This window comes from Silurus aristotelis, assembly GCF_946808225.1.
Source record: "Silurus aristotelis genome assembly, chromosome: 5".
NCBI classification, from domain to species: domain Eukaryota; kingdom Metazoa; phylum Chordata; class Actinopteri; order Siluriformes; family Siluridae; genus Silurus; species Silurus aristotelis.
In genome coordinates this window covers 25,899,191-25,914,640 of record NC_139578.1, presented here as the reverse complement: position 1 = coordinate 25,914,640, position 15,450 = coordinate 25,899,191, and the positions used below count along the sequence as shown (strand labels likewise).

The 15,450-nt window shown below is 35.6% G+C and overlaps 2 protein-coding genes across 2 annotated transcripts in view; both read left to right on the top strand.

Moving 5' to 3' along the window:
* The window catches only part of LOC310726813 (Fc receptor-like protein 5), a 42,743-nt gene extending 27,751 nt beyond the window's left edge, over positions 1 to 14,992 (top strand). Inside the window, exons 8-15 of the mRNA XM_083542758.1 lie at positions 10,050 to 10,310; positions 10,528 to 10,788; positions 10,995 to 11,105; positions 11,616 to 11,711; positions 11,817 to 11,858; positions 12,650 to 12,742; positions 12,893 to 12,954; positions 14,192 to 14,992. Coding sequence (XP_083398884.1) covers positions 10,050 to 10,310; positions 10,528 to 10,788; positions 10,995 to 11,105; positions 11,616 to 11,711; positions 11,817 to 11,858; positions 12,650 to 12,742; positions 12,893 to 12,954 — 926 coding nt within the window. The 3' untranslated portion in view covers positions 14,192 to 14,992. The remainder of the gene's footprint in view (positions 1 to 10,049; positions 10,311 to 10,527; positions 10,789 to 10,994; positions 11,106 to 11,615; positions 11,712 to 11,816; positions 11,859 to 12,649; positions 12,743 to 12,892; positions 12,955 to 14,191) is intronic.
* LOC310726610 (low affinity immunoglobulin gamma Fc region receptor II-like) lies at positions 452 to 9,049 on the top strand (the record flags this gene model as incomplete). The annotated part of the gene is made up of 7 exons (XM_083542360.1): positions 452 to 1,005; positions 4,280 to 4,411; positions 6,931 to 6,966; positions 7,096 to 7,344; positions 7,465 to 7,749; positions 8,288 to 8,431; positions 8,703 to 9,049. Exons 2-7 carry the CDS (start codon positions 4,381 to 4,383, stop codon positions 9,047 to 9,049), a joined length of 1,092 nt encoding a protein of 363 aa, XP_083398486.1. The 5' UTR covers positions 452 to 1,005; positions 4,280 to 4,380.
* Positions 14,993 to 15,450: the final 458 nt, after the last annotated feature.

The window sequence follows — 15,450 nt, the reverse complement described above, 5'->3', positions numbered from 1 at the left end:
GCAACCAGAACCCACAGCTGAATGTATAGCATGTATTATGGAAATCAGTTTCACTTATAGATTTTAACAATAGAAATTTAATTTACCAGACTTATGTTTAACTATACATATGTATTTTGTAGGTGATTTTAAGTTTGTTGTGTTTGTATTTAGATTCCATCAGAGAACAGAAGGTGCTTGGGGCTGAACAGGGCTGTTTCTGGACATTTGGAGGCCCTAGGCAAACTTTGAATTGGAGACCCCTGACCTCCATCCTTCTACCTTCCAGAATCAATAAAAAGCACTTGAAACAAATATAATCTCTAACCTTTTTTATTCATAAAAAAAACAAAACAAAAATAACTTATCAGTACTTTTATAAAAAAAAAAAATGTATGAAAGGTCATCTGAACCAGCTTCTGCTTCTTTCTTGGCCATGACATAATAATTTGTTCTGATTGTTCTTATTACTTTAAAATACTAAATCGAGTAGGTTTAAGATTATAATTTCATCATAAATAACTTAAATAGACACACTGAATAAATCACCCAGGACAATTATTAATTTGCTTAGTAATTTATTTACAGTAACACAATGACTCACTATTTGAAATAAGGAAATTTTTGCCTGCTCTGTACAGTAAAAATTAGGGTATAATGCCATTTTTATTGAGCATCACCGACTGATGTTTTTATTTACAAATGTATACTTTTTCTTAGCATTTTTGTACGTCGTCATGGAGTTCACGCTGTTTGTAACTCAGAATAAACCAGCTGCAAATAATAATCCATCTTGAAATGGTGCAGATGCGAATCAGCAGAATAAGACTATTATAATAATAATTCATAATCAAAAATACATGATGACAGCTCACATAGCTGCATTGCATATCTTTGTGTTCTGTTTAGCAACCTCTGAGGGATGCATGTGTTTTGGGGCCACTTAAATGCATTTAGATGGTTGGAACTCACATGAATGGTGAATAAATTGATGATATTAACTGGTTCCACTTCAGGTGAGTGACAGTTGTTTATATTCATGAACAAAAGCCTTGTCTTATGCTTCCCATCTTGATTGGTGAACTAGTGTATAGGCTTGTTAGGGTTATGGAGGCCCTCATCCAAGCCTGAGGTAATTAGCTGGTCCTGGGGCTGAGCGACTATGAGTAGAGCTCCGCTGTATTAGAGAGAATTGTACCAAACTACATTGCAGGAAACTTCACCTTCGCTTTTGCTGCAGAGACACTGATCTCGATCAGCCACAACAGTCAAACACACGATATCCAATATACAAGGTTGTGTGATTGTTAAATAAGGTAAAACAGTTTAATATAAAGGAAAAAAAATATTAAAGACACTCATCTCAAGACTGAAAGGGTAGCAAGAGTGTTTGCCATCTAACCTACCAAGAGAAGACAGACCATTTTTTTCCTTTGTTTCCCAGGCATATATTTCTACAGCATCGTTAGCATCACTAGGCTCTAATCCCATAATACCAGGTCAAACAGTGATTTTACTGAGGATCAATACTTTTTTTTTTATATAGTTATTATTTTTTAAAAAGATGATCCTTAATGATTAATATATTTATAGGTCTCTAACATAACAAATATCCCTTTCAAAAGCTGTTATATACTACTTGTTCCCATCTGGCCAATAGTTACAAAACTTTATCCCCTTCACCCTAAAACTTTCTTTCGGCTTCTCCCGTTAGGGGTCGCCACAGCGGATCCTCCGCACGTTTGATTTGGCACGTTTTACACTGGATGCCCTTCCTAACGCAACCCTCCCCAATTTATCCGGGCTTGGGACCGGCACTGAGAGTGGCTGGGGATGGTTCCCTGACCGGGGATCGAACCCGGGTCACAGCGGTGAGAGCGCTGCATCTTAACTACTAGACCACCAGGGGTTATCCCCTTCACCCTAAGATTCTACATTATAATAAATAATAATAAACCTGAATTAAATGTTGGCTCAGAATTCACTTGATGTAAATAAATCTGTGCATTACAAATTTTATACCTGGAACTGTTCCCAAATTTGACTATGTCATCAATTTAAAATCCTGTGAACCAGCTCACATTAATACATTCTAAATTACAGGATGTTTTTGCAGTTAATAATTATAGTTATTATTAGTAGTGCAGTCGAACCCACTTATCTCGACCTCGGTTAACTCGCCAACCCTATTAAGTCGACGTTTTTGAAGTGGAACCGCCAAATTCTCACTTTGTCATAGCATTTTTTAATCGGTTATGTCGATTTTTTATGTTGCCGAACCCTAATATCTCGAGCACAAGGGGGGGCAAATTTGCCACTTAACGTCAGTTATGTCAGGAATCCCCCTGACACGCCCCCTTCGGCGGCGGCATTTCCCGAAGCACCCTGCTTCTTCTCCCGCACGGAGCTCCTCGCAGTCATGCTGATCACACACACCTGACTCTCATTCACTCACTCATCCCATCTTCTATTTAAGCCCCTCACCTCCACACACTCACGGTCCGTTATTGTTTGTGCATGATCGTATGTGTTGGTTCATGGCGGTCTGTGTAATATCGTATACGTATCCCGCTAAGTACCCTTCTTCTCCGACTCCGCATTCTCTCAACGGCACCCCGGATTCCCCCGATCCTGCTGTTTTCCCTATTCACGCTGTCTGTACCACGTTTATCCGTTGCTGCCCAGCGCTGCGGTCTCCATAGCACGGATCCGTGGATTCTTTACACGAACTGTCTCTGCTTTCACAGAACTTCGTGGACCGCGCTCCCGGAGCGCACCACTGAATATTACTGCTTCGCTACAAGTATTGGTGGATTATATCCTGAGTATTCTCAATAAACTTTGTTTGCATTTACTTTGGCTTCCACCTCCTTATCCGCATTACAGGTTATCTCGATCCGCATGACTAATCAAACAAATCGCGGCAATGCTGTTGTGTAAAAACCCTCCAAAAACACGTGCATGCACATTCTCATTTAATAACGCACATCATGTACATAAAGAAATTTCAAGCACGTTAATATATTGCCGCCATATTGGTTTTCGTTTGTCTCGATTATCGATTTTCTTGACGATTTTTAGGTCGGCGACATAAATGGGTTCCACTGTAATGGTAGTAGTATAAGTAGTAGAATTGTTGTTGTTGTTGTCAGTTTGTTTGTTTGCTTGATTCTAAAAAATCAAGCAATACACTAAGAATTGAATGTCTCTATCTGTGAAGCAGCTGTAAGACTGCTCAGGTGCAGTTCAGTCTCTGACCAGCAGGAGGAGTCAGTCCTGCTACAAAAGAATTTGTTGTCATTGAGCTTTGTTTATACCCGATAAACTGCGAAGCCGATTTATAATTTTATTTAATGGTTCATTTAATAGTATTTACTTTTACATTTTAGTTGAAAGACCCAATTCTAACAGCTATAAACAACTACATTGTACGATAACATGCTTCAAATAATGAGCACTTCTTGTTATTCTCTATAATCTTTTCCCATCATTCTCAAGTTGATCTTTTTTTTTTTTTTTTTTTTTTTTTTTTTTTTTTTTTAAATAAGATCTAGTGTGTAAATTTATTTTTAATTTTGTATGTTAAAAAAAAAAAAAAAAATTCATAATTCATTTTCACAATGAAACTGTTGAGCAGTTACTACAATCATATATCAGGCATGAAGAGACCAGAAAAAAAGTGTGTCTAAAGTTTTGTAAACAAAGTTTAATTTAATATGATGCAGTTTGATATAGTTTATAAAATATAAATAAATACAAATTTTAGTTTTTGTTTTTTCCTGGAAGCTTAAATTATACTCCACATCCATAGTTCTCTTTTTGTGACTATTGTGGTCTTTGCAGGAAAGAGTTATCATGAACATTAAACTTGCTGCACTTACCTGCTAATACAAACTTCATATAACACACACACACACCCACACACACAGACACACACACACACACACACATTGGGTCTTTTCTAAGATTTTACAAATAATCTGTTCATTGAGTTGTTTCATTTTTATTCCAGTGGCCTCTATATTAATAGAAACCACTATATAAATACCCCATTTTGTGATGTCGCACCTTTACAGGAGGTTCAAATTTGTATATATTTATATTTTATAAACTAGATCAAACTGCATCATATTAAATTAAACTACGTTTACAAAACTTTCTAGAAAGGTTCACTGGATGTCTTATTGAGAGCAGGTATGATACTGAGTGAAGTAACAGAGAAAATGTAAAAGGTCCGTGATAGAATAAAGTTATGTTCTGTAAATTACTTTTTGTTGTTGTTCATTTCTAAGGAGTATAGTTTGTGAAATAGCACATCTACTTGCAACAAACGTGAACACAGGAAGTGAAGTGGTTTAAACACAGGCCACTGATCAGTCAGTCGTTCATCAGTGTGGAAGGATGGAGCATCATCCACTTGGTGTAATGATCTGTGAGTAAATGTTTTCTTTATGTTTGTATTAGAGTAATGGTGGGACAGGCAAAGGATTAAATGAAGTCTAATTTCATTTACATTCAACTGTGTCACAAATTTATTTTATTTTGGTTACTAAGGTTAACTGTAAGGGTTATATGACAAATAAGAGTTATATCTCGAATAGTGTTAATTTCCTGCATTATTAATTCTATCAGTAAAAGACCCTTACAAGAAATTGTGTGTGTGTGTGTGTGTGTGTGTGTGTGTGTGTGTGTGTGTGTGTGTGTGTGTGTGTGTGTGTGTGTGTGTGTGTGTGTGTGTGAAATTAGACATTACAATTATGGATATTTTATTGTGTTTTATTTCATTATTTATTTATGTCTTTTATTATTTTCATACCCAAAAGATAGCAAAACACAACAAGCTAATTTTCCTTAAACACACAAATATATAATGAAATATATAAATAAACAAATAATAAATAGAATTTAATCTCTGACTTTATCTATCGTATTGAGCAAACTAGCAGTGTTTAATTAGTAAGATAGCTAACATTATGCTAACTACCATATAAACAATTTCAATGGCCATTCATTCACTAAAGAAAGTGTTGTCTTTGGTACTTGGACGTTTCCGGTTAGCTACCGCACACATTTCAAAACATATGAAATACTTTTGTAATTTTGTAAAGTGTGTGGTGTTACACGCTAGCTTCACTCTTCCTACCGTACGCGAGTTAGTTTTGTTCTACTAATAGGTTTATCACTAGTGCAGTTAGGACACCGACAAGAAGCTCTCGAGATCACAACACTTATTTTACTGATAAACATTGAGAGATGAAACTAGAACATTAGCCATAGCGAATTAAACAGGCAAATATCATCTCTCGCTCTATACTCTTACAACTCCCACACAGACTCTTATTTCCCGCGATTTCAAATCACTGTTAAATTTCACTACCTACAATTTAATAGAATTCAGTTTAAAGGCGACTCTCAGACCTTAGAAACCAGCAATGCTGTTACACTCACTATGTCAGGTGTATTTTTGTGTGTTAGTATGTATTAAATGGTAACGTTATTAATTATTTCTTAATATCTGGTCAGGATGATGCAAAACAGTCCATACTTTAGCTTTATTCTAATGTAAAATCAGTTGTTTCCATGACAAATCCAAATGTGAATCAACATGATGGCATTAATTAATAATGATTAATTATATGATTGTTGGAGTGTATGAATGAGTGCATGAACTGCTTTATTTTTGCTATTGTTCTCAGTGGCACTTCTACTATTTAACATACATGCTATTTAATGTGTGTGGGAGAGCGTATGGCTCGATGAAAAGGAACGCCATGACAGGACAGTGTCTGAGTCAATAAAGTTTCTTTATTGAGAATTTTTCCTTTATTTTCTGGTGCTCAGTGCCTCAGTCACACTTCTCTGACACACTGACTGACTGACTGACACTGACACACACACGCGCGCGCGCTCCTCCTTATATGCCCCCTTCTATCACTGAAAGAGAGCGAGCACTCATTAGTCATTATTCCCTTCAGGTGAGGCATTCCTGTGTCTACCTGCTCCCCGCCTCGCCCTCCATTTACAACCCGGCGCTCGGCCACGCCCCCGCTGCCACAATGTGATTGTAATGTCTTTATCCCAAAATAAAAAGGCTGCTTCAGTGTATCTAATCCCAAATTATTATTAAAATGTGTTTTGTTTGAGCTGCAACTAGTTTGTTTAAGCTGAACTGTCACTAACTACACAGATTATACTGAAAGTACTATTTTATTTAGAATCATGGTCGGTTTTTGCTGATCCCCCAGGTATTTAATATCCTTATACACAGCCGTTTCCTGAGAGCAAATCAAACAAGTGGTTTTGTGGGGGTTTTTTTTCCAGAAAGTAATATACAGTATATTTTCCATGAAACACTTGACAGTCATTTTAAAGACATTTCTGTAACAGACATATTTCAACACATTGCACAGACCTTATTTGTTAATTCACCTCTACATGTAAAGAAATAGATCATTTTCACTATGAACTGAAGCAAAGAGTAATAAGCAGAATAGATGCTTATATTTTATGATTATTAAAAAATCTGACTACATTTCGGATAAGCCACTGCACTTTACTGGATTATATCACATGACTGCTTTACACCTGTATCATAATTTCTGCTGTTAATGAGCACCAGTATATAAATCTTACCTTACAGCTTACTCATTGTTTTGTGTTTGTTTTTCCAGGATTTTTGTTATCTGTTGCTGTTTATTCTCTGGGTTATGATTATCTTGTTTTAGTGTCCTGATATTTGTGTTTTGCGTTTGGGCTTTTCTTTATGTTTGTATGGCTTCACTTTAAACAAACTGCCCCTGCATTCACTCTTGACGTCTTTACATCAAAATATATTTCCCTAAACACAATTCATTAATAAAACAGGTAGCTATAATACAGTTTTTATAGCTGTTTTTTGTCATACAAAATAATGTGTGTTAAATCATATTCCCTGTTCCTCTTCCCTTTTAGTGCTTATTTTACTGATCCGAGTTGGACAAGCTCAAGGTGATGTATTTATGTTACCTATGTTGTGTACATGTTGGATTTGTATTAAGGTGGAGAAGGTTGTGTTTGTAGATTTCCCTGCAGAATTTCAGATATTTACATTGTGTTTTTGTTTTTTTACTTTTACAGCCAATAAACCTGTTCTGTCTGTGCAGCCGAATTCACCCCAAATATTCAGAGGAGAGACAGTTACACTCACATGTACTATTCCAGGAGGAAGTGAACTGTACCACTGGTACAGCGATAATGTTTATGTTCACACATCTGATCATTATGTCTACATTATAAACATAGATCAGAGTCAAAAATACAAATGTTATGGGTCTAATACTGGACTGTCATCACCAGTGAGTAATGAAGTGACTCTTTCAGTGATAGGTATCTGTCTGATCTTACACTCCTTTAACATGCACATAATCATTACAAATCACACTGATTCAATATCAGATGTACAGAGAAGGGTGTGACTGATGTGGTGTTTTTGTTGTAACTGTACAGAGAGACCAAAAGCTGTTGTGACTCTGCAGCCTGATGGACAAATATTCAGTGGAGAGAAAATCGTTTTCACATGTGAAATACGAGAACATGTAGACACTGAGTGGACATACAACTGGTATAAAGATGATGTCCAGATTCTGTCTTACATTGAAAACAGGGAATATTCATTTACTGCTAGAGAGTCTGATATCGGTCAATATAACTGCAGCGGACAGACGCAACGTGACTCTCAGACCTCAGAGACCAGCGATGCAGTTACACTCACTGTGTCAGGTGTGTGTGTGTGTGTGTGTGTGTGTGTGTGTGTGTGGTATATAGGATTGTCTGAGTGTATAAATGTGTATGAACTGCTTTTTTTTAATTTTCATTTCATTTTCTCCCGCTTATCCGTAATTCGGGTCGCGGGGGGCAGCAGTCTAAGCAGGCCCCCGCCTTCGACTGCTGCCCAATCCTCACAGCACCGTCCCTTACGGTCCCTCCTGCAGGTGGTGAGCCCACGGGAAGGATGAACTGCTTTATTTTTGCTATTGTTTTCAATGACACTTCTGATATTTCACATACATGCTATTTAATGTGACTTTAATGAGTTTATCCCCAAAAATCATCTTCCGCATGACCAATCAAACAAACGCTGTTGTGTAAAAAAAAACCCTCCAAAAACACGTGCATGCACATTCTCATTTAATAACGCACATCATGTACATAAAGAAATTTCAAGCACGTTAATATATTGCCGCCATATTGGTTTTCGTTTATGTCAGGCGGGAACGGAGGCGGAAGCCAAAGTGAAAGCAAAGAAAGTTTTGTTTATTTAAACCAAAAGGCAGTGCCAACACAAATACCTGCGTGAGCAGGGATAATCCGGAAAACAGAGTCCGAGTCAAACGGCACGTAGCGAAACTGCTCATCCGCGAACACACCGGCACACACGCGGACGGGGATGAACATGCAATAACGGACGGGGCGCGTGGGTGAGTGAGCAGTTTATATAGGAGCTTGGGGAGAATGAATAACAAGCTCGCGGTGTGCGTGATTTGAGCTGAGCGCTTGGGAGCACGCGGAAGCAATGACAGCCACTGAAAGGGGGCGTGGCAGGTGGATTCCTGACAGTTTATCCCGATCATCGGTTATCTCGACACTTTTTGGCGTCCCTTAGGCCGGCGACATAACCGGGTTCCACTGGAACAAGATTAGCTCCCTGTATGAATCTATTTTTTTTCCTTTTTGTTGTCCATCAGAAACAGCAGAGGCAGTCGTGAGTGTGTCTCCACAGATCTGGCTGAATGAAGGAGACTCAGTGACCCTAAGATGTGAGATTAATAAATCCTCCTCTACAGGCTGGACATTCAGCTGGTACACAGATGTTCTCTACAGAGACAGTCAGGGTTCCTACATGTACAGACCAGAGCTTCTCTCAGACAGCAGCAGAGGATCTGGAGGCTCCTACACACTCAGTCCTGTTACTCTGAACCACACAGGAGTTTATATGTGCAGAGCAGTGAGAGGAGAACAAGACTTTTACTCCCAGTACAGCAAACAACAGCCACTGTGGATTACTGGTGAGAAAATAAATCAGCAGTGTTGAGTTGTATTGAAGTAAATAAATGTGTAAATGGATGTATTAATAAAAAAAAAAAAAAAAATTATATAAAGAATAACACATTTAGGGGTATTCATGGGCTATATTATTTAATACTGTATAACCATATTTGAAATGAAGCATGTAGCATCCAGTCACCCTTGTAGTCGAAAAAGAATAGCTAACTGAGATCAAATCACAAATACTTGATCAATAAATATTTATAATTATTATTATAATTATTATAATTAAGTGGTAAAAAAAAAAGAAACACTGAAAAACTGAAAAAGAATATAATGAAATAAATGCTAATTAATCAGGTTTAGTAAGGTCATGTGATTTATTTCAGTATATTGATGTATATAAAGCTCAAATGCTTTATTTGTTCCACGTGTTAAAATCAAACTAATATGACTCCTTACACTACTGCCCAATGATTATGCCAACATATCTCACATTACATAACTAAAACTAAGAAGCAGCAGCTTTTAAGGCCATAAAATTTTCAGTAACAAACCTGGACAGATTTAATGCTGTAAATGTCTGAGACACACACTCATGATCTGATCTCTCTCTCTCTCTTTATTCAATTTATTACGCCGTTAAACAACACACTTTTGTGTATTATCATCTTAAATTATTTGGATCATCTGCTGTACGAGTCCCAGCCAGAACTGTATAAGTGAATGTGAACATAATGCATGTCTTCTCAAATTGATCAATTATACAATATAATTGTAAAATATTATATGTTTATTTACGTTTGCATTTGGCAGACGTAAATCAGTCTTATCCAGAGCGACTTACAACTGAGCAGGGGCGGGTTTTAGGGCTTTTTGCTCAAGGGCCCAGCAGTGGCAGCAGGATTTGAACCTGTGATCTTCTGATCCAAAGCCCAATGCCTTAACCACTGAGCTACCTGTATTAATAAACTTTACATAGAAAAGATCATTATAACAAAATAAACCTTTGAATCATAATAAAATCTAAATTATGTGCATTTCAGGTGAATCTCCTCCAATGTCTCTGATCATTAATCCCAGCAGAACCCAACATTTTACTATTGACTCTCTGTCACTGAGCTGTGAGAACCAGAGAGACTCTACTGGATGGAGAGTGGAAAAATACAATTACTATATGACATGGTTTGATTGTTCATCAGTTTCAGGATGTAACATCAGCTCACTTTATACCACACACACTGGAGTTTACTGGTGTCAGTCTGAATCTGGAGGACGCAGTAATCCTGTCAACATCACAGTACACCGTGAGTCTTAAATGTTATCATCAGTAATAGACACAATATACAGAACTAGAGATGATACTTTTGAACGCTATTTAATTTGCTGTAAAGAAACAATCATACATGATATTTGAGTATATTTTACATGTAACTCATTGTGCTGCCCTTCGCCAATATCTAGCATTGATATGTTTTCAGTATTGTCTTTCTGTTTTCAATGTCTTCTTTCTCTTTCCTACAGTTGGTGGTGTGATCCTAGACAGTCCTGTCCAACCTGTGATTGAGGGACATCCTCTGACTTTACGCTGTTTATATAAATATCGCAATACAAAGATATCAGACACTGGTGTTAATTTCTATAAGGATAATTTGATCGTTCAGAGCAAAACTACAGGAGAGATGACCATCAGCAGTGTCTCAAAGTCAGATGAAGGTTTCTACTACTGTAAACACCCAGAGAGAGAAGAGTCACCGAAAAGCTGGATTTCCGTCAGCTATCAAAGTATCTGATACCCTTTATATCAATAACTTGTAAATTGTGTAGTGATTGTTGCTGCTACTACTATTACTGATAATAATAATAAATCTAACACTCACACTGGCTATAAATGTAATAAGAAAAATAACTTAAAAGTCTTAGAGTACTAATAGGTTTGAGAACTGTTCTGATAGCAGCTTTGTGTCTTATTTCTTTCTTTTCTCTCGCAGGATCTGGATACAATAATAGAGTAGTTGTGGCTGTAGGAGTGAGTTCAGCTTTGCTGTTCATTATCCTTTTACTGATCCTGCTCTGGTGCTGTTGGCACAAATCCAGCAAAGGTCTGATCATTATCATTATTTTTACTAAATTGTTTTAATTTTAAATAAACTGTTTGGGTTTAACCTTTTATTAGTTTGTCTTTTAATCCACCCAAAAGTATTGTTCAGTGTTTTTAATGGTCTGTTTATAACGAGTCATGTGACAAGTTTAATTTCTTTATTTCATCTTGTCATCATGTCCTTCTTATGCCCTAATTACATTGTTTGCCAGTTGGTAGAACCACAGCTTTATTTTGTTCACTATTTTGGATTATGATTAGGACTTTATTTGCATTTTGTATGACACACTAACTTGACCTTCTTTAATAGTATGCAGTGGTTCACATTCATCTCGCTAATTCACTCTTGTATATTAATACAAAAAAGATTATTTTTTTAATTTGTTTAAAGGCTTCCGGTTTAATCAATGAGCTCCTTTTACTATCTGGTACATTTTAATTATGTATGCATTAATGTATATAAGAGCTCTGAGATCTGGTGTATAAATGATCCTTCTATCTTTACGTACAGGAAAGGATGGAGACATACAGCAGAACAGCAATCTGACACCAGGCCAGAACCCAGGAGCCGAGGCCTCTCAGTCAGGATACACACCACTTCAGTTTGGTTAGACTAAATAAATAAATAAATAAATAAATACTTTCCTTTCCTCATGTTTACAGTAATTGTTGTATGTTCTTGCTTTATTCTTTATCTTTCTTGTGTTTGTAGGAAATGTACAAATTTATGCCTCTGTGGAGAATACAGATAAAAGTGAGAATTTATTTTACATTTAAGATATTAGATTTACACTTGAAGGAATACATTTCGAATAAACACTATACAGTAAATACAGAACAAACCCTGTCTAAAAAACATTGTACTATGTGATTAGATGATGCTGCAACTAAATCCAGTGGGGCTGTTAATTCACAGGTCATAAAGAAAAACAAGCTATGCAAAAATGAAGGCGAAGTGTGTGTATTTATATATATATATATATATATATATATATACTATTATAAATTAGTTAAATGCCTTATACTGTACAATACTATTATAACCATCCATCCCATTTAAATGATATGCTGTACATGTCAATATGAATAATGAGCCAAAAGATTAGAAGATTCTAGATATAACTGCTGGTATATAAACCAACTAACATGTGTTTTCCTGCTATTTTCACCCTTTCTGTCAGTTCAGAGACAGAGAGAGACCTCATGTAGAGCAGTGCACTACATAAAGGTTTTAATTAATGCTTTGGTTAATGTGCACATCAGAAACAAATCTGATGTGTGCCTTATGGAGAAAAATGCTAAACCGTTTAAAACCATTATAATTTAAACTGACCATCAGCACCATTTTTAAAAGATATCATGCATGTGTAATTATTCACAAGTTTTATTTATTTATTCACTTATTGATTTATTTTGTTATTTTTATTAATTCATTAATTCATTAATTAATGTATTTATTTGGTTAGTTAGTTGGTTGGGTAGTTAATTATTTAGTTTTTATTCGACAACCCCTAACTTTGTTTATTTTGTTGACTGTTTCTGCAGATGATGATGCGGGACCTAATGATGTGACTTACATTGAGCTTCAACACAAGCCACAGACAAAAGCAAAGAAAAATCAAGGTTCAGCACAAAAAAGTATAAAGAAAAATCTGTAAACAAAGCTTTCTGAATCATTAAGCTGCTATTATTTATGCTATTATTATTATTAATGATTTATTCTTTATTGTATGGGTTGCAGCTTATTTCAGAGATTAATGCATGTTTTTTGTTTTTGTTTCCACCTAGTGAAGACCAATGCCAATATAGAATCTGATACTGTTTACTCAGAGCTGAAGCATAACACATAGGTAATATAACACTCTATTTACATATCACAAAAACATTGAGTGAATAATAAATAAAGAAATCTTTTTTGTAGAATTGTATAGAAACAGTAGTTCAAGGGTTGTGTCTTGCTACAAAAGAGAGGAGTAGGAGCTGTTTCTAATTATTAGTGTAAGAACTTTTCTCTATCACTACACATGAAGCAGCTTAAAAAGTGAATATTTTGCTGCATCAAATTTTAGTCAGAGGTATAAATATAAATAGGGTCTATATAGAAAAGCAGGTCGAGTGACAAAACTTCCTGTTGCTGCAAGCCTCATAGCTGCTGGGTGTCATTATGTAATCACACTGCAGTGATCCTCTGTAGCAATCATTCGCAGAAAATAGAGATAGCATTCTGGTGTTTTCAATTAACACATCTTAAACGCTTTATTTTTATAGCTCATTGCTCAAATTCTGAACCAATTCACAAAAAACTAATAAAACCAGGTCTAAGAAAAACATTCAACCAGAACCCACTGCTAAATCTATAACATTCAATATAATAAATACATTTAAATAATTTAATACACTTTTTTTTTTTGTTTTAATATGTAATGTTTTTACATTGAGATTTTCATTGGGAGTGATGAGGATGGCAGGATTAGAAATTAGTTTATTAGAGGGGCAGCACAAACAGACAAAGTGAGAGAAGCTCGATTCAGATGAATTGGACATGTGCAGAGGAAGGACATGGGGTATATCGGTGGGAGAATGCTGAGGAGCCACCAGAAAGGAGGAAAAGAGGAAGGCCAAGGAGGAGGATTATGGATGTGGTGAAGGAAGACATGCAGGTAGTTGGTTTGAAAGAGGCAGATGTAGAGGACAGGGGGAGTATGGAGACGGATAATCCGCTGTGACGACCCCTAATGGGAGCAGCCAAAAGAAGAAAGAAGAATGTAATGTTTGTACATAATGCCTCCTACCACTAGCTTGCCATAGAAGTATACTAGTACACCCAAGTTACATTGCTTTAAAGTAGTTTATAATGACATTCTTGCATGTTCATTGCTGAGTCCTATAGTCTGAGTGCAGTTAAGAGAAAGGTCACAATAAAGTGCAATATACTGTATATTGCAGTGTAAAAACCCAGATAATTTTCCTTTATATGATCCATCATTATTTAATGCTTTATATATAAGAATGAATGCATTAAAGAATAACATCTGCAAAGCCTTTTCTTTTATGTTCCTCACTTATACCAACGTTTAAATATTTCAGATAACAACATCTGAATCTGGAAGCGAAATGAAAAATGTGAGCTGAAGAGATCAATGCAGTTCATCAGTTTATGTGTGATAGAATACACGGTCTTTGCACTTAATCATATGTGTGGACTAAGATACCAATAACGTTTATTTAAAGCACACACATGGGGCTTCACTAGCTGATTTCACAGCTGATTTCACAGCTTCCTGCAGTAGACCACATACAGAGAAAAAAAATAGTGTTGCATCTTCCAAATCTCCAGCCTGGTTACAATAATACAGACAATTTCATCATTACAAATATAATTTCACTGTATAACTTTATTGAGAAATTATTTTATAAACACATCAAAGATCACAACAGGATGGATTATACAATTTAATTGCATTGCAAAGCAAAATATATTTATATATTTATTTTTTAAGTTTGTAATACAGAAATGTTAGTCTGTGGACATTTTCTATTCCACAACAAACCAGATGGTGAAAAGTTCAGATAGTACAATGCTGCTGGGGAAAAGTATTATAGTTTTGCAGTCACATATTTAAAATATCCTAAATATTTCCACACAACTGAATTAAATGACTTTAATTTTACGTCTGTAATTGTTTGACATCAATAATAATTTTAATGCATTTTATTGTTCTGTAAAAAGCCTGTGTGAGTCCTGTGCATACAGTGTACAGTTTTATCTGCATCAAATGTCTGAACTCATCTCCACTCCTGTAGACATAAGCAGTACTTGTGTATATACGCACTATATACTAATATACTATATTTTTACATACACAAATAATACCCTGCATTAAAAATGTATATATTCACTGCAGCTGTAATTTGTAACTCGTAACTTATATTACAATATTTCATTATGCATCGTTCTTGCATCTGCAGCAGATGCCCACATTTTATAACAGTGTGCCGAGATCAGTTTAGCTACTGTAAAATATAGAAATTTAGAAAAAAATTTATTTTATACACAAATCAAGCTTACAATAGCGCCATCTTCTGAGTATTTCATGAGTAAATTCATGTTTACTAAAAAATCTATTCTATTCAGTTCTGTTATCTAAATATTCAATTCAGTGTTTTTCTGTATGTTCACTTTTATTCTATATGCATATTATGCTGTTTCATTTATTGTTATGCTTCACTTAAATTCTACACATTATCAAAGTGCATCTAGACCTGTTGCTTAAATAAAATATTCTCATATATTTACCTTTATTGTCCTGATTACTGTTGACATTCCTGTGAATCAACTCATTAAT